The 20,015-nt window shown below is 42.2% G+C and overlaps 1 protein-coding gene across 2 annotated transcripts in view; it reads left to right on the forward strand.

The window, feature by feature from the left end:
* Positions 1-20,015, forward strand: part of PTER (phosphotriesterase related) — a 45,288-nt gene that overhangs the window by 14,435 nt on the left and 10,838 nt on the right. For both annotated transcript variants that reach the window (XM_075922450.2, XM_075922451.2), the window contains exons 2-3: positions 7,424-7,905; positions 13,776-14,041. In XM_075922450.2, the coding sequence (XP_075778565.2) occupies positions 7,474-7,905; positions 13,776-14,041 (698 nt within the window). In that variant the 5' untranslated portion in view covers positions 7,424-7,473. The remainder of the gene's footprint in view (positions 1-7,423; positions 7,906-13,775; positions 14,042-20,015) is intronic.

The raw sequence follows: 20,015 nt of genomic DNA on the forward strand, positions 1-20,015 counted from the left end.
GTCAGGCTGCAGAGAAGAGCCCTGTCAACTGGAAAAGCACTTCAAGCTAGGAAGTAGTTATTCCAGTGTAGGGAGTGCTATGGCTTGTGTACACTACAAAATTAGGTCAATGTCATTTAGGTCAACCTATAGCCTCTTTCTTGCCCCCCTCTCCCCTCTTTTTTTGCTATTTATTTGTACCTCTGGACCCCTTCCTCCATTTATCTGCAGAAGTGGGTTGTGCCCACAAAAGTGCATGATACTATCTATATTTTTTTGGTTAAACTCTAAGGTGCTATAGGACCATTCGTTGTTTTAATGTTTTTTCTATAGCCGGTAGTAATTAGCTGTTGATGTCCACACAGTTCTCTGCTGCTGCTGATGGAGCGCTTCCTCACCAGAAGCACTTGCACTGCCTGAAGTGGGGCATTGTGGAGCACTGTCAGCCATATGAGACTCACAGTTGTAGCCGCCCCATGGTGACAGCCCCAGCTGTGAGTCCCATGCAGTCACATCTTTACAGCATAAAGCCCACCTGCAGGGAAATGGACATTCTTGTCAATTTCACATTGCTATTGTCTGGACTCAGTGCAATCAGACTCTGTAAGCTCTGTGTGAGAAGCTGGGAGCCCCAGTTCTCAGTGCGTGGCAGGCAAGCTAGTAGTAGGGAGCTTGGGGGGAGGTGGAGGCAGCGGGGCTCCTTACAGGGAGAGGGGAGCCCAGGCAGCAGCCCAACAGGAGCTGGGAATCCAAAAGGTCAGCCCCAATCTAGCTGGAACCCCCCCAGCTGTCCCAAGGTGACTGTGAGCCAAATGCAGGGAGCTGTGAAATTGACACAAATTTACATTTACTTACAGTTGATGTAAGTAGTGCAGTCTATATGAACACTGTGTTATCATAACTATACCCACATAACAGAGTGTAGACATAGATCTATAAAGGTACAGGTTATAATTGCATTCTTTGTTTTTGCTGAAACAGACTAGCATGGCTACCTCTCTGAAACCTTCCTTAATAATGTTTACTGATGTTCTGACTGTATATGTAAATCTCATTGTCTTACCTAAGAGAAGAAACATGTTTTTATGGAAATGAATTAGATGTGTATAAGACAAGGAAAGTGGGCAATTAAGCCACCATTCAGCAAAGTACATAAGCAGAAGCTTAATTTAAAGTCCATGAGTTGATCCCATTGACTTCATTGGGGCTACTCACGGTTTTAAAGGTAAGCACAAGCTATTTGATGTATTGTAGTCTCAATTGCTGTTTGTAGGTTAGTTTATATATGTGAATTAGGTACAGTACCATCATGTGTATTCAAGGCAAGAATATCATTATAGTATGCTAGAATTATGGTATTTATGAAAGTCAATACAGAAGCTAACAGGACAGCGATTAAGACTTCATCTCAATTAGAATATAAATTAATTATATTTTCCACAATTCTTAATTGAGGATTGTGGGTTTCTAAAGCTGCGTTAGCTAGCAATTAACTGACGTCAGTGAGAGTTACTTATGTTTTTCAGGAAGAAAGCCCACTGTATGATCTTGCACAAGTCACTTAAAATGTGAATACTTCACACATTTGTAAGGTCATTATACGGCTTCAGACAGAAGGTGCTACGGAAGTGTGTACTTGTATTTCTCTTAGGTTTGCATATATGCAGTAGTATAGAATCGTAAAAGTCAACATATTAACCCCTCTACAAGAAGAATCCAGCACGGGAGTAAATAGTTCTAGGTTTTGTCTGGAAGAGATCAACAGACAACACCCATAGGCTATAAGTGGATCACGCACACAGACAAGGATCTTTGCAGGGGTCAGGTTAGATTAGTAGAGATTTAATCTAAAATATCTGTGCCAGAAACTAATTAGCAATAAATTCATTTTGAAAATCAACATACATATCAAAATTGCTGTCTGAAGGCAATCAGAAAGCCTGATTCAATGAGAGTGGCTTTTGTTGAGAAATATATATATTACAACATGATAAAAAATAAATAGAAAGATGTAGAAAATAGAAGAAAATACCACAGTCTAGTTGTTAATTAGCATTATCTAGTTTTACCTTAGAGCTTCTATTTACATTATTTCCATGGAGGGTCCTATGAGTGGACTATCACCTGGGGCACCATAGTCAAGAGGCAAAGAGAGGTGTAAGCCTGGGGTGTGAGGCTGTGGAAGGGAGCTTGGGGTAGTGAGTAGGGGGGAAGGTAGCCGTGGAGCATGGAAAACCCAGACAGGCTGTGGGGACCAGAGGTGATTGGGCAGAGCCCAGGGAGGCTGCGAGGGCTATGGATGATGGGGAGAGGTGCAGTCCAGGAAGGCACTAAGGCCTAGGGGCAGTTGGGGGGGGGGAGGCGAGGGAGGAGAGGACGGGACTTTCGGGGGATGGCTAAGGGACCAGAGGAAGCAGCAGAAACCATGGTTGATAGGAATGGGGGCAGCCTGGGGAGGAAGCAGGAGCCCGGGGTGCCAAAATACTTCACCAGAATGCTATTTGTCTTAAGACCAGCCCTGATTACATTATATGTACTTGTTCAAACATATTTATAAAAGTAGCTTCATCAGACTAAAAAGGGCACTTAGGAAAGGCTGTGCACGAAAAAATCACTTGAAAGGGTTTTATTTGGAGTTTAAATATCACTGGTCATAATGCTAGGTTTTGGTTGAAGGAGAGAGTATAGTTTTTTTAGTGAGAAGAAAAAAAAACAGCAAAAAAAAAAAAGGATTGAGTGTTTAAGACAGTCATCTTACTCTTTTCGCCCGGACTGCAGGAATGACTCAGATCATTGAATCTTTTCCAAAATAGTGGGCTGATCTACACAACACCAACTCTAATCAAGAACATTCAATTAATGATGAGGTCAGACAACTTGATTTTAATCACAACCAACCACAGTTACTGAAAGAGAAAGGTACTTTGCTTTTAATGATTCACACAAGTGCAGTCCCCTTTGAAATCTTATTCTTGTGACTTTATGTGACAAATACCAACTCATTATATTAATAAATTAGAAGTCTGTTTTAGCAAAGCTCTGCTTCCTTTACAATCACAAACAAGTCAACAGAATGACCCACCAGGAGCACTATTACTGTAATCCTATGTTATGGAAATATCCCCAAGTAATGTTTTATAGTAAGTCTACCATACAGAGCACAACCATTTCTGCTGGCATTTACCCTTTAAATCCGTAGCAGAGCAGTCTTTTCTAATTGGGATTTTCATGCAGCATCTTCTTATATACAAGACACACACATATAGTAAATCAACCATATCTATCTCTTATGGTTGACCAAGTTTCATAGCTAGATTAACCACAGACACTGAAAACTCTTTACTTTACAATGTCAGTCTCTAATCTCTAAAAGCTGGTATTTTTTGCTTAGATTGGAACACTTTGGGTAGCTCTCTGTCGCTGTGAAATGATATTACTCATACTAATATTGCACTTTGTTTATCCCTAAAGATCAGAGATCTAGACATTAACCCCTTTGATATTGAGGGTTCAGTGCCCTTTTGACATAGTTCTTCTGTTGCATTAATAGATAAAAACTTAAACATGAAAAATCTGCTCTTAGGGCTTTACCAATAATAGACCCATGTTTATGATATTATTCACAAAAAGAGAGACACAAATGGAAAGGCTTCTCTCTTTAATCAGGAATGTGTGCTCCAGTTAGTACTATCCTCTGGACATCATTAAACATGTATTTTGTTTTGTAAGTCATGATTTTATTTGACTAGGAAATATAATTATATATCCTCAAGCCTTTGCAGCTAGCATCAGGCAGATCTAACTTGAACTGGGTAGTCAGCCTTGTTTAATGTTAGTATGGGAAGAAAACTTAAAAAAATAGAGAGAAAGAGAGTTGCTATTAAATCTAACCAGTAGAGATTCAAATTAAATATGTACAGATTGAAAACCTTTGACATTGTCGAATTATAAGTAGTAGCCTCAAAGATCATCATAGTCACTGCCCAGTTAATAATTAAAGAAATACAATAATTATAATTAAAGAAATAAAATAACAGTGTTTAATCCTAATTATCTGAAAATATAATACTGTAGATTCTCCTCTAGGAATTCCTGCTGTTCGAGTGCCTAATTCCACTCTCATTTACGCTAGTGTAAATCCCGAGGGATTGCAATGTAGTTAATCCATATTTACACCAGTGTAACTGAGACCAAAATTTGACCGCTGGTTACTTAAATAGGTAGAGAGATTGTTTCAAAATCTGCACATAGTGGGGGAAACAAAGTGGCCAAACATAGGCAGATTCTGATCATTAAAAGGGTATATTCAATCTTAATAATATTTTTTATTAAATGGAAATTATCCAGCAAGTAATAGTCAGCCTTGATGCCAAGTATATACAGTTGGCGGCTCAAGCTTACAAAATGTGGCAGCTGCTAGGGAGTAGAGAGTCCTAAATGATTATAGAGTGGTTGCCCTTGAAAAGGAAACATTTGTCTTATTGGGATATTGCATTTACCACAGTACGTTGTGATGTTTTCCTTCAATTTGAATGTGATTTTTTTTTCCTTGCAAAACTCTTGATATAAATTTAACTTTAAATTTAGCTTTATTTCAGATGACAACCACCTAACTAAAATTGACAATCAAAGAACAAGGGGACTAGGATATAAGGGTGGGAATTCACAAATAGTGTCAGACAATGACACGACAGGGTGCTAAATACAGCAGAAATGCTGCTGGGATACTGGATGGCTCAAGGGATGAGTAATGGAAATGTCATATTTGTCCTCTAGCGCAACTGGTGGACTCAGTCGCAATTCCAAAACTCTTTCCACACTTTGGGTGCCAACAGCCCCAACTGCCTCCTGCCTAATTGACAGAATCTCCAGCTTTCCCCGACAGCTTCTATAATGCTGCTGTTTTTTGTCATTGTGAAAATCTGTGTCACACTAACTGAATGTGTGTGAACAGTTTTAAATAATTGACTTGAACAAGAAAATAAACATAGTTTTGCCAGTCGCATTATTCATTTCTCTACATAATCTGATAAAAATGTCCACCCTGGAAAGTACTAGAATCTGCCATTCAATTTCCAGCTGCCCATAGAATCCAGGGGGACCTTCCTGCAGGGTTCAGGTCCAGCTTTCTGCCAATTTCACAGGCCCTTGCCTGATGTGGTTCACAACACCAGATAGGAATTGACAAATATTCAGTGAATATTCACAGCCACAAAAGAATCCAATGGGGATTGACTAATGAAGAAACAGTGAAAGAACTAAATATATGTATGGAGCCAAATGGAGCCCCCATAACTACTAATGCCAATCTAAATGTCAGAGTCAAAGAGGAATTGTTCAGGGTTCCCTTTCTCAGCACCATCAAGTTTAAACTTACTTTCCTTGCCCTCAGGTTCCTATATATCTTTACAGGGCATCTCCACTATAAGTTGCCCCGGTATACATCCGTTCCACAGTAAAGTCGTTGACGTTTGTAGGAACTGATGCATTCTAAGTCCTCCCATTCCCTGCTATAAGTCGTGTGAAACACTCCCCCAAATTTGCTTAAATGGAAGTCAGCTGTAGGAAAAAAATTCCCCGCTTTAAGTTGTTTTGCTATAAGTTCAAGTTTTTTGGAACGTATCTTGGAATTATAGCGAGGACAGCCTGTACCTCTCTGTTTATCTGATCTTGTTTCCTATTGGTTCTCCCCACTCTCACACAACTATCTTTCTTCATTTAGCCTGCATCTATACTCTGAGCTAAGGGTGTGAGTTTCAGCTTGCCTAGATGTACTCACATACGTTTTCATTGAGTTAGCATGCTAAAAACACTAGTATAGCTGTGGTAGCAGGGACAATGGTGACACTTCCTAGATGCCAAGAGAACATATCTATGAAGTTCAGGTGGGTTTCTACTGGAGACTGCTAGCATGTTCTGTTGCTGCCCATGCCATTATGGCCACTATTTTTAGCATGCTAGTTTAGATGAGAACTAGCACAAGTAGGTATATGCAAGCAAGGAATCATACCCCTTGCTTGTAGTGTAGACATAGCCTTATCCAGCACAACAGTAAGTACCAAGAGCAATGCTCCATTTTTATGCTTCTCCTATAGCCATCTCTTTGCTCTTTTGAGAGCCACCCCCTTTGTGAGCTAGTTGGCAAGGCTGCTATCTTCTTTGTTTATAAATTTTTTAATTAAATAAAAGTTTAATGGAGATTGCCTAGCTCCGGACGGGACCTTGAAAGGTCATTGAGTCCAGTCCCCTGCCTTCACAGCAGGACCAAGTACCATCCCTGACAATTTTTGCCCCAAATCTCTAAATGGCCTCCTTAAGGATTGAACTCATAACCTTGGGTTTAGCAGACCAATGCTCAAACCACCAACCTATTCCTCCCACCTTACAAATTCAGTCATATTCAGTTTGAATCCCACCTTACAAATTCAGTCTTAGTGGGGTGTATAAGGATTAAATAAGGGGTCTGGGTAATCGCTACGATGATGGTGTGGGTACAGCATGGGCAGGCATTGTCCTTATTGATTTATAAACCTATTTTAATGCCCCTTTTTCCTTTTCCTGCTTGCTTGGGATAGATAATCATATAGCTTGTACCAAAGATGTAACTTCTAATGAACACTAATTGTCTATAACTGTATGTTATCTTCCTCCTTCCAAACTGCTAGGAAACATATTCAGGGTCACAGCTCCGTCTTTCCCCCTTTGTAAGTTGCTGATTCAAGACGTTTGTAATGTAAAACTGCTTATGTCAGCTAAAAAGCTGTAAATGCTCAACAGGGCAGGTATAATGGTATTTATCACATGGTTCTGATTATGCATTATATGGGTGTTCATTTTACTAAATTAGGGTTTTACGTGTGAAGTAATTGATAAGTGTATGTATGTACTAACTAAGATAAAAAAAGTATGTCTGTGGTTAATTTTTTGCTCACTTGGACCGGGGCTTTGGGTGTCTAAGGCATAACAAGTATCTGCAGTGAAGCCTGTTTACTCCATCTGCCTCTGGGTCACCTATTCTTTTCTAACAAATCTGTCACTATTTCTGTAGGATATCAGGGTGCAAAGACATTAATTATTTTTTTCTCTATACATTACAAACAAGTAAACAAAGCATATTTTAATATTTTCCATTTTCTAAACAGCTGTCCAAAATATGAACAATAAGGGGGTCCAAAGCAGAATAAACGGAAGTAAGGTTTATAAGGAAAACCTAGGCTGAATATAAGGGAGATTTTCCTGCTAGTGAAGCCTGCTAAACTAAACTGTTGGATAGTTTCTCACAAGGAAATAAAGGAAACTCAATCTTAAAACTTGTTTGGACAAAACATTTGAAAATATGTTGTAACTACATTGGTATTGGGAATGAAATTTCTGTATTTTATAGGAACTTTGTTGCTTTTTATAAAACTTTATTCACTTTTATTTCCCTATCTCTTTTTTCTAGCAAATGCTTGTTTGGAATCTGGATTTGCTCCTTTTAAAATAAGAAGAAAAATGGCTTCATTGAGTGGGAAGGTACAGACTGTATTGGGCCTTGTAGAACCAAGTCAGCTTGGCTGCACCATGACCCATGAGCACTTGACAATGGACTACACCTGCTGTTATGTCCCACCTTCCTCAGGCCAAGAAACTTTGTCTGATGAGCCCATTGAAATGAAGAACTTGTTTTGGATTAAACAGAATCCCTATAGCCATAAAGAGAACCTTCTTCTGTATCAGGAAACAGATGCGGTAAAGGAAGAGCTATTGCAGTATAAAGCAGCAGGTGGTGGGACTATTGTGGAAAACACAACCATGGGTATCAGCCGAGATGTGAAGACTTTAAAGAAGCTTTCACAGGAAACTGGGGTACACGTTATTGCTGGGGCTGGGTTTTATGTGCATCACACTCATTCTTCTGAGACACAAGCTATGTCCGTGGAGCAGGTAAGTACAAACAAGTACTTAGTGAAATACTGCCCTACAGATAATGTACAGATGACAGGAGATCAATGACTGTTCAAGCACAACTTGACAAAAATCTAAATATACTCTGCTTGAAAACAATTAAAATTGTGTTTGTTTATATTGTATCTGCACCCAGCATTGCCACTAGGATCTATCAGCATTTCAATTTTCTTGTACAGATTTACTGTAACTTAGCAGTAAAGAAATGACTGTGTGGCTACGTCTAGACTGGCATGATTTTCCGGAAATGCTTTTAATGGAAAAGATTGTCTAGATTGGCACGGATGCTTTTCCGCAAAAGCACTTTTTGCGGGAAAGCGTCCATGGCCAATCTAGACGCGCTTTTATGCAACAAAAGCCCTGATCACCATTTTCGCGATCGGGCCTTTTTTGTGCAAAACAAATCTGAGCTGTCTACACTGGCCCTATTGCGCAAAAGGGACTTTTGCCCGAACGGGAGCAGCATAGTATTTCCGCAAAAAGCACTGATTTCTTACAGTAGGAAGTCAGTGCTTTTGTGGAAATTCAAGCGGCCAGTGTAGACAGCTGGCAAGTTTTTCCGGAAAAGCGGCTGATTTTCCAGAAAAACTGGCCAGTCTAGACACAGCCAGTATGTATAGCATCCTGGCACAGCAGTGAAAATTCTTTTTACAAAATACTGGGATGGAAATAGTATCTCTCCGTTGTCCCCTTTATTTTCCTTGTCCCTCTTTTCAACTAAGCTGTCCCCTCTGAACCACCAAAAGTTTTTTTAAAAGGAAATAAATATATAATTGTGGCACTGATAAGCAATTTGCAAACTGTCCCTCTGTTCTCTCTGCCTGTACATTATATCCTGTTCCCTTCGCATACTGGTTCCTGCCTGCCTCCTTCCCCCCAATGTGTAAATGTGAAAACGCTTAGGCTGTGTCTACATTGGCATCCCTTTCCGGAAAAGGGATGCTAATGAGACACTTCGGAATTGCAAATCCACGGGGGATTTAAATATCCCCCGCGGCATTTGCATTTACATGGCTGCCACTTTTTTCCGGCTCGGGGTTTTTGCCGGAGAAAAGCGCCAGTGTAGACGCAATTCTCCGGAAAATAAGCCCTTTTCCTTGAAAGTAGGAATAAGGGATCTTCTGGAAAAGGGCTTATTTTCCGGAAAATCGCGTCTACACTGGCGCTTTTCTCCGGCAAAAACCCCGAGCTGGAAAAAGGCGGCAGCCATGTAAATGCAAATGCTGCGGGGGATATTTAAATCCCCCACGGATTTGCAATTCCGAAGTGTCTCATTAGCATCCCTTTTCTGGAAAGGGATGCCAATGTAGACACAGCCTTAATGTTTCAGCAGGAACACGTATACCAAAATAAATACATTTTGACATCTCTAGGTGAGATCCATGCACATTACTATGATAAATATCCATTCAGCTGTTTTTAAGCTGATACGAGGTATTAACTATAAAACTCAAGAAGATGATAGAGGAGGTATCTGGGCCTTTAACTATTATCTTTTAAAAGTCATGGAAATCAGGAGAGACACCAGCAGACTGGAAAAGGGCAACTCTAGTGCCCATCTATAAAAAGGGAAATAAGAACCCAGGAAACTACAGACCAGTCAATTTAACTTCTGTGCCAGGGAAGATAATGGAGCAAATAATTAAAGAATTCCTCTGCAAACATCTGGAATAAAATAAAGTGATAGGTAATAGCCAGCATGGATTTGTAAAGAACACATTTGTCAAACTAATCTGGTAGCTTTCTTTGATAGGATAACAAGTCTTGTGAATAAGGGAGAAGCAGTTGACGTGGTATACCTAGACTTTAGTAAAGCATTTCATATGGCCTCATATGACCTTCTTATCAATAAACTAGGAAAATACAACCTATATGGGGCTACAATAAGGTGTGTGCATAACTAGCTGGTTAACCGTTCTCACAGAGTAGTTATTATCGGTTCACAATCATGCTGAAAGGGCATAACAAGTGGAGTTCCACAGGAGTCTGGTTTGGGAGCAATTTTGTTCAATATCTTCTTCAACGATTTAGATATTGGGATAGAGAGTATGATTATTAAGTTTACAGATGATACCAAGCTGAAAGGGGTTGCAAGTGCTTTAGAGACTAGGGTCATAATTCAAAATGATCTGGACAAACTAGAGAAGTGGTCTGAGGTAAATAGGATGAAGTTTAATAAGAACAAATACAAAGTACTCCATCTAGGAAGGAACAATCCATTTCACACATACAGAATGGGAAGTAACTGTCTGGGAAGAGTACTGCAGAAATGGCCACCGTGCTGTGCTGACCATCAGCTGATCCGGCACAGTGGGAAGTCTAGACGCTCCACGGTTGACACGGGAAGCCTTTGTCGACCGCTCTGGTATGCCTCATGAAACGAGGTTTACCAGAGTGGTCGACAAAGGCTTCCTTTGTCAACCGCAGAGAGTCTAGATTACCCACTGTGCCGGATCAGCTGATCGTCAGCACAGCACGACGGCCAGTTTGATGTAAACGAAGCGACGATTATTTAAATCGCCGCTTCATTTTGCTATGTCTAGTAAACTCATCTACATGGCTCCGTTGACGGAGCCATGTAGTCTAGACATACCCTAGGGGTCATAGTGGACCACAAGCTAAAATATAAGTCTACAGTGTGACACAGTTGCAAAAAAAGCAAACATGATTCTTGGATGCATTAAGAAGAGTGTGGTGAGTTAGACACAAGAAGTCATTCTTTTGCTCTACTCTGCACTGATTAGTCCTCAGTTGGAGTATTGTGTCCAATTCTGGGCACCAAGTTTCAAGAAAGATTTGGAGAAGATCTACAAAAGAGCAACAAAAATAATTAAAGGTCTAGAAAACACGAGCTATGAAGGAAGACAGAAAGAATTGGGCTTGTTTGGTTTAGAAAAGAGAAGACTGAGGGGGGACATTATAACAGTTTTCAAGTATCTAAAAGTGTGTTACAAGGAAGAGGGAGAAATTGTTCTCCTTGACGTCTGATGATAAGACAAGAAGCAATGGGCTTAATTTGCAGCAAGGGAGGTTTAGATTGGCCATTAAGAAAAACTTCCTGCCTGTCAGGGTGGTTAAAGACTGGAATAAATTCCCTAGGGATGTTGTGAAAGCTCCATCCCTGGAGATATTTAAGAGCAAGTTGGATAGACATCTATCTAGGGTGATCTAGACCAGGGGTGGGGAATAATTTTTAATGGGGGGGAGGCATTCCAAGATTTTGGAAAGTGGCCAAGGGCTGCATTTCTGTGGAGGGGGGGGGGGGTGCAGTCTGGGTTGAAGGTTGGGTGCAGAAGTGAACTTGAGATAGGGAAGTGGTGTGAGGAGGCAGTGGGGGGTCTGAAAGAGAGTTTGGATGAAGGAGGGGGCTGTGATCTGGGGCAGGGACTTGGAGTGCACAGTCTAGTAGGCTGTACGGTTCAGGAGAGGATTTTGACCTGGGGAGGAGTTCTTTGGGGGTGCAAGGTCTGGGAGGGGGTTGTGTCTTGGGAGAAAGAGGAAAAGAGTTCTGAGGGTTTGAATGGTGGCCTGGGGCAGGTAATCAGAGTGGAGAGAAGGGCTGGGGTGCCAGAGGCAGGCTCTGTCTGGGAAATGCTTACCTGCAGAAACCTGAAGCAGATTGCTGCAGGCTGCTTGTTGCTCCACATGGCTCTGCTCCTGGCATGATGGGGAGGTTTAGTGGGAAAGGGAGGGAGAAAGCTTCTCATACTGCCCCTGCTCCCAGTAAAAATTCTCAGTTCCTGTTGGCTGGAAACTGAGAGATTGGCCAATGGGAAATGAGATATTTTGCTGGGGTGTGGGGTGGGAACATCATGAGACATTCTCCCTCCTCCCTTCCCAGCCATCCAGAGTGGAGAACAGCTGGCTTTTTAAACAGTGAGCTGTTTGTTCTCTGACTAAGGATTCCGGCGAGGTGGCTGTGGGCCTGATCTGGTGGTTTGGCAGGGCAAATCCAACCCACTGACAGCCTCTTGGTCCTGCTATGAGGGCAAGGGACTGGACTTGATGATCTCTTGAGGCCCCCTCCATTTCTAGGATTCTGTAGTTTCATTGATCTTAATGATTTATGGCAGCTGAAGAACTGGACCAAATTGTTTCCACTGGTGCAATTTCTCAAAATTATGAGTGAGTTTAGATTTAGACATCCAGCAAGACAGGTCAATTTTAATAGCGCCATAGAGTAAAAGTTTCCTAATTGTGGTCCATGGACCACTGGTGACTTAAAGAGTGAAGAGTATGTGGTATTGTTGAAGCTATGTTGGTCCCACAATAATAAAGAGACGACGTGCATTAGGTAGTACCTTTTTATTGGACCAACTTTTGATGATGAGAGAGACAAGCTTTCAAGCTGTCTTTCAGAGTTCAGTGTAGTCAGAAGTCCATTCCAGACTTGATTAATCCAAGCCAAGATGTTGACAGATAACTGGTTGAATATAGATGTCTGCAGTGACCAAGCAACGAAAAAGGATCAATGATTCCATAGAGAAATTGGTACGGACATTGTGGTCTAGCTCTTTTGTTAGGACACAGCTAAATAAGTTTTGACATTGGTTAAACAAGGAAGGAATTTAGTGTCTCCAGCAATCCATGCCATGATTGCCAAAGCCTGTTGAAGATCGAAGTGTGGTAATGTTGCAACCCAAATGGTGTTCTTCTGACAACCATAAGGAATTCTAAGAACTGTATTCTGTTTCTAGTGCATGTTACCCATCCTTGTGACAGTTCAGTTGTATGCATGAATTGAAAGGCTTACGATTATAGTGGAGAAGTATTGGAGCAGATCTTTAACTAGTCTCAATTGTCATAGCTCCATTAAGTTCAATTTACAACAGCTGAAGATCTACTCCATCGTGTTATGTGTCCATGTCCGGGGAGACAGAATGAGGAAGAATGAATAGCAGATCAACTTGACATGGATTTTTTGTTTTTTTTCCTGGTGTTCTAGTTTTAAGGTACTAGCTTCTAGGTTAATACAGTAAATTAACTTTGCCAATCCTTTCTCTCTCCTTGTTCACTTTGTTTTTACTATGTCCTGAGCTAATGATTAGATATTAAACATTCAGGGCCAGATATTTAAAAGGTCTCTATCATTGGTTTTGCACACAAATGTGTGTGCCTGTTTTTGTGCGGGCAAATAATGGCATCAAGAAGTTTAACCACCTGACCATGCTTGCAGGTATCTACATGCTATTGTCTGTGCCTACAGAATTACAAGCTGCTTTAAAAAATTACCCTGAAAGAGTGTGGACCAAAGTTTATTCTTGGTTACAATTCAGAAGTCAGTGGAGTTGCTTCAGATTGATTTTGGCACGTCTGAGAGCAGGATTTGGCCTCATGGTTCTTCTTTAGGTCTTGACAGCTAGAATCTTCCCCAAGCTTTAAAAAATCTAGTTTTGTTCCTTCTCTACTGGTATAATGTGTATTTACTTTCACCTTGAGACCTTGTCTGAACACAGAAGTTTCATGGGTTTAACTTACATAGATGTAAAACCTGATTTGGGGCTTTTCAACACAGTTGTGCCAAGTTAACTATATCAGTTTAGAAGCATTAGTTTCTTGGTTAAATACAGTTATATTGTTTCAACTATTGGGTGTAGACCTGCTCTTAGTTAAACCAGTGCAAGCTTTTATGTTCATGCTCTGGTTTTGGTTTAAACCTGGCTTATGCTGTTGGTGTAGCTTGCACTTGGTCAGCCATTTTTCAACCACTATAAGAGCGGGTACCCAGAAAGCTGGATATAGTTCACTAATCAGGTTTAAAATCTGCAGCTTTGTGTGTAGCCCATAGCTGACACTTTTCAACACAAAGACTATCATTAACAGAAGGATTTATTTTTTATTTTTGTTAGCTTACAGACATTATCATGCACGAGATACTCAGTGGAGCTGATGGAACCAACATCAAGTGTGGTGTGGTAGGAGAAATTGGCTGCTCATGGCCTCTGACTGAAAGTGAAAACAAAGTGCTGCAGGCAACAGCGCATGCTCAGTCACAGCTGGGCTGCCCCATTATAATTCATCCTGGCAGGAACAGCAATGCACCTTTCCAGATTCTTCGCATTCTGCAGGAGGCCGGAGCTGATATCTCAAAAACAGTCATATCTCATCTTGACAGGTAAATGAATAGGCTACCCCTGTATCACATGTCTATAATTTTCCTGGATGTGCTGTCTGTTAGGGATGTTAGCATATACTTGTTTACACGATTAACCGATAAACCTGGATTTACCAGTTAATCCTAAGGGTTACATGCATTCCCTCCTCTTCCCCCTTGCTGCCTCTGTATCAGAAGCAGCAGTGAGGGGGAAAGAGGAGGGTAGGCGGGAGCAGTGCTTGGAGGGACTGTCTTAAAAGCTGGCTCCCCACAAGCACCAGCTCTCACGGAGCCGCCTGCTTCCCCCTCCCCACGTTGCTGCCTCTAATAGAGAGATAGCAGCGAGGGGGGAGGCAGGCAGGAGCCTGCTCCCCGCAAGTACCGGTTCCCCTGTGCCCCTCTGCATATAAATGTATAACTGCTAAAAAGTTCAGTAGCTATCTTGTTTACACAAATACACTTTTTTAACATCCCTACTCCCTGTAGATAGTATAATTTCTGGATATTACATGGCAGCTTCAGACAGTTGGAATTTATCCAGTGATCTAACAGTGTAATCCACACACCTACTGCATATGATTCAGTGTCCCATATAGTGGTGCTTAGATCACTTTACAGAGAGAGAGAGAATGAGTGTGCTCTACAGCCTTAGCTCAAAGCTAACTTTTAGCTCAAGCACTAGAGGCTCATGCACTGAGCTCCCTAGGCCCCAGATTTGGTTCTGCCTGTCAACTTTACAATAGCACTACAAGAAGCATTGCTTTGTGTTTAGTGATTTCAAGAACACAGTAATGCTTCTCCATACGTAACCCATATGTTTCTGGATGAGGCTCCTAGTTTACAAACAATCTTGGCCAAGATTTTAGAAAGTCAGGGTATGTCTACACTACAAAGTTAATTCGAACTAACGGATGTTAGTTCGAATTAACTTTGATAGGCGCTACACTAGCGCTCCGCTAGTTTGAACTTAAGTCGAACTAGCAGAGCGCTTAGTTCGAACTAGATAAACATCATTCCACGAGGACTAAGCCTAGTTCGAACTTACTAGTTCGAATTAAGGGCTGGGTAGCCCCTTAATTCGAACTAGTGGGAGGCTAGCCCTCCCCAGCTTTCCCTGGTGGCCACTCTGGCCAACACCAGAGAAACTCTATTGCCCCCCTCCCGGCCCCGGACTCCTAAAGGGGCACGGGCTGGCTACGGTGCCCGTGCCAGGTGCAAGCCTGCCAGCACCCAGCCAGCAGACCCTGCACCTGGCACGGCGCTAGCCAGCCACCCGATGCCCCCCAGCCCTCCCCCTCTTCCCGGAACCAGGCTGGCGGCTCCCGGGAGCCTGCCCTGGTCCACAAGAGGCGGGCACCCGCCTGGTCCAGTGCAGATATCGTGGACCTCGTCCACGATCTCTGCACTAGGCACAGGAAAGTGGCCGTCTAGGGCAGGAGAGCTGCCAGCCTGGCCACCCAGGAGCAGGTTTGCATGAAAATCAAGATGGTCCACTGAGACCCCCGACCCTGAGCCCTGAGCTTACAATGGCCGTACTGGGTCAGACCAAAGGTCCAGTTAGCCCAGTAGCCTGCCAACAGCGGCCAACACTAGGGATCCTGGAGGGGATAGACCAAAGACAGTGACCAAGCCATTTGTCTCGTGCCATCCCTCTCCAGCCTTCCACAAACTTTGGCCAGGGACACCATTCCTACCCCCTGGCTAATAGCACTCCATGGACCCAACCTCCATGACTTTCTCTAAGTTCCCTTTAAACTCTGTTCTAGTTCTAGCCTTCACAGCCTCCTGCAGCAAGGAGTTCCACAGGTTGACTCTTTGCTTTGTGAAGAACAACTTTCTGTTATTAGTTTGAAGCCTGCTACCAATTCCTTTCCTTTGGTGTCCTCTAGTCCTTTTATTATGGGAACTAATGAAGAACTTTTCTGTATGCACCCTCTCCACACCACTCATACTTTTAGAGACCTCTATCATATCCCCCCTCAGTCTCCTCTTTTCTAAGCTGAAAAGTCCCAGTCTCTTTAGCCTCTCTTCATATGGGACCTGTTCCACACCCCTGATCATTGTAGTTGCCCTCCCCTCTCCCACCCTCTCTCTTTCCCTCTCCCACCTCCTTTTCCCAGTGTCCCCCAGTTTTGTTCAATAAAGAGAGATTCTATTTTTGAACACACGTTTTCTTTATTTTGTACCTCAGGAAGGGGGGCTAGGGAAGGGTAAGTGGAAGGAGGTGAGGGAGGAATGGGGTATGAGCCCCCGATGGGGAGGACTGGGCTGGCTCTGCGGGCTTCTGGGGGTGGAAGCTCTCCTGCAGCCTCCCAATTTCCCCCTCTCCCCAGATGGCAGCCTGCGGCAAGTGCAGCCGGGCTGATGGCCGAGTGCTGTGATGTGCCAAGTGTGGGTACTCCGGGCAATCCAAGCCAGGACTGCTTTGCAAGCGGGGCACCCCTGAGAACTGTCTGTCCGGGGTGGGGGTCGGGACCCTTTAAGCACAGCCCTCGGCTAGCCTGAGACAGCAGCTCCACGCTCTAAGTCCTCATCTGATGCCCTGCCGGCACTGCTTCCGGCCATCCTTAACCTCTGCTCAGGGTCCACTCAATGTGGACATGCTAGTTCGAATTAGCAAAACGCTAATTCGAACTAGTTTTTAAGTCTAGCTGCGCTAATTCGAATTAGCTTAGTTCTAATTAACTAATTTGAACTAAGTTAGTTCGAATTAGCGCTGTAGTGTAGACATACCCTCAGATCCTAAGTCAATACGTAGGCTCCTAAATCAGTGACCTGGTTTTCAGAAGTGCTGGACATTCAGCAGGTCCCGCTGATTTCTGAGAGATTTCTGGGAGAGCTCCTGGGAGTTTGTCCCTTTTAAATATCAGGCTGTTTTCCAGGGACCTGATCCAAAGCTCATTGATGCCAATGGAAAGACTTCCACTGACTCCACTGGACTCTGAATTAGACCCCAAATCAGGTTTCTGCTGCCAATGGAAAGTCATGCAACTTTAAAAAAAAAATCCCAGTTAAATTTCAGATAGGTGAGTGAGATATTAGCTCACTTGAAAACAAGCACAGAAGACTATCCACACATAATGGGGAAGGGAGAATATCCCGCCCTCTTCGGAAACACAATTCATTCGGCCACAGCGGGTTTATGTGACCTTGTGTAGCTGATGATCATTTGGCAAATGTCCACATATTGATAAATGTTGCTAGCTGCTGAATGACAGAAACTATTTGTGGTCATATGACTCTCAGCAGTTCAATTGTTTGTCCTCATCAAGGGTGAAATACAGACATAGAAAATATATCCAACTCTGTTGCATTTATTAAAGATTCCTGTAAACTACATGTGTTGCAGCATTGCATTTGAAGCACTGGTTTTTGTATATATACCAGAGCCCCAAATTACTCATCTACATTTTGGGTACATTTGGTTATTGTTTAAATAATGCTTTAATGCTATATAATTAAAAATAAATACATACATGCAATCTCTCTTCATGTATTAATATGTGGTTAATCTTCTGTAGATATTCTAAAAACTATATTAACCCCCTAATCTGAGGATATAAGAATGCAGAGCACCTGACACAGTTAATGCCAGGGGTTTTGTAACCACTTTAGTAGAATGCAACAAAACAAATTGTTTTTAAACATAGTGTTTGCATCCCCTCTCAGTTATACTTCTATACTAGAGTCTCCAGATCCCCTAAATTTACAAGTTTGGCATGTGGATTTAAACTTCATGCCTGTCTTCATTCAACACATTTAAATGGCTGGAATGGATGACTCTATGATTCTAGCTACATCTAGCTTTTTATTACATTCTGTGTGAGGGGTCTGTAATAAAAGTGTGGCACGCAAGAGAACTGGGAAGAGATAACTTTTTATTTCCTGGTCCCAGTTACCTATCAGGGATTAAGGTTACAGAGGTTCCCTGTCACATGACTGGGTGAGCATTTGCTAATAACAATGGCTACTGTTACAGTATCCATAATACATATATTTTGAAGCTATGTAATGGATAATGCTTTATACGTTAATAATCATAACTTGTATTGTCCCATGTGAGCCCTACCTCCCCCTAACAATTGTTTTTAAATAATTTTTCATGGCTGTGACATTACTCTTATGAAATCTGGAATTTAAAAAAATAAAATTGCTATTCGCATTGTAACTGGCTTCATTCTTGTGGCTACTGCAGCCCTTTGAACTATACAGAGCTGGCACTGAAAGCCACTCCTTCTGCACTGCACTTTGAAAGCCGATTTGATCACACACTCTTATCTTGTGTAAACTGTGAAAGTATTTAAAATAATTAATTTTTGTTAATTACAGTTGACAATGCTGAGGCTCCTCTCTCTCAGCCCATCTGTTCCTCCTACTTGATCCTGCTGTTAAGTGATAATATTGAATTTGTGACATCAGTCATTTCCATAGCAATAGACTATGATGTAATTAAACAGAGCAAAATTACTTTGAGCATCAAAAAGAAAGAAAAGCTCTGGGTGAACATTCTTATTTAAATGCAAATATTTGTGCTTGTAATAAGGAACAGAGGATATTGTTTACAAAGTAAATTGTTGTTTTACTCTTTGTATTTGCTTTTTTGTTAAATGCCCCTCCTTCCCCAAATCTCTTCCCTCATATGAGAAGATCTAGAATTCATCCTTTGGAGGAATTCTGAGGTGGAAGAGCCTACTCTGAAGTGGTCAATGAGGACATTGCCAAGAAGCACCTTATATGCTTCCAGAAGTTGTTAGCTGTTGTCACCCATCCCCCTGAACTGGTGCTCTAACAATGTGTCATATTTTAGTTGAGATCTTGACTACTTCAGGATGCCATTACATTGTTTTGCAGGAGTAGGTACATTAATTTAGGGAATCCTGGCGAAATTCCGGCATGGGCCTACTTAAAAGCATCTCTATCTTTAGTTTCTGTTAGGTGGGATTTCCAGTCCTACACTAGTGTGTAGTGTAGTGTGTCTAACATTTGCAGCATTTTACCCCAAGGAGGGTGGGGGAACATGGATCAGCGTACACTGTGTGCTCCCCGTCAGTACCCAGCCTGGGCCAAGGAAGCTAATGATTCATTCAGTGAACCAAATTCAGTGATGAATCCAAGTTACATGCTATCTGAGACATGTTGCATATACTCTAAGACAGAAGTGTGCATTAAAAAAAGGCAGCCTGCCAGGGTTAGTCCCTGGCAGGCCACCACCACTATGTTTACCTACACTTCTGTAGGTATTGGATAATCTTAAGTCTTCTTAGCCACAGACCAGGACACTGCTTCCCACTGCTCGCATTGGCCACAAATGGCGATCTGCAAACAAGAAGAGCTGCAATCACCCAATACCTGCAAAGGCACAGATCATAGAATCATAGAATAATAGGACTGGAAGGGACCTCGAGAGGTCATCGAGTCCAGCCCCCCGCCCTCAAGGCAGGATCAAGCTCCGTCTACACCATCCCTGACAGATGTCTATCTAACCTGTTCTTAAATATCTCCAGAGAGGGAGATTCCACTACCTCCCTTGGCAATTTATTCCAATATTTGACCACCCTGACAGTTAGGAATTTTTTCCTAATGTCCAATCTAAACCTCCCCTGCTGCACTTTAAGCCCATTACTCCTTGTCCTGTCCTCAGAAACCAAGAGGAACAAATTTTCTCCTTCCTCCTTGTGACACCCTTTTAGATATTTGAAAACCGCTATCATGTCCCCCCTTAATCTTCTTTTTTCCAAACTAAACAAGCCCAGTTCATGAAGCCTGGCTTCATAGGTCATGTTCTCTAGACCTTTACTCATTCTTGTCGCTCTTCTCTGGACCCTTTCCAATTTCTCCACATCTTTCTTGAAATGTGGCGCCCAGAACTGGACACAGTACTCCAGCTGAGGCCTAACTAGTGCAGAGTAGAGCGGCAGAATGACTTCACGAGTTTTGCTTACAACACACCTGTTGATACAACCTAGAATCATATTTGCTTTTTTTGCAACAGCAT

This window comes from Pelodiscus sinensis, chromosome 2, assembly GCF_052426305.1.
Source record: "Pelodiscus sinensis isolate ZL-2025 chromosome 2, ASM5242630v1, whole genome shotgun sequence".
Taxonomy (NCBI): domain Eukaryota; kingdom Metazoa; phylum Chordata; order Testudines; family Trionychidae; genus Pelodiscus; species Pelodiscus sinensis.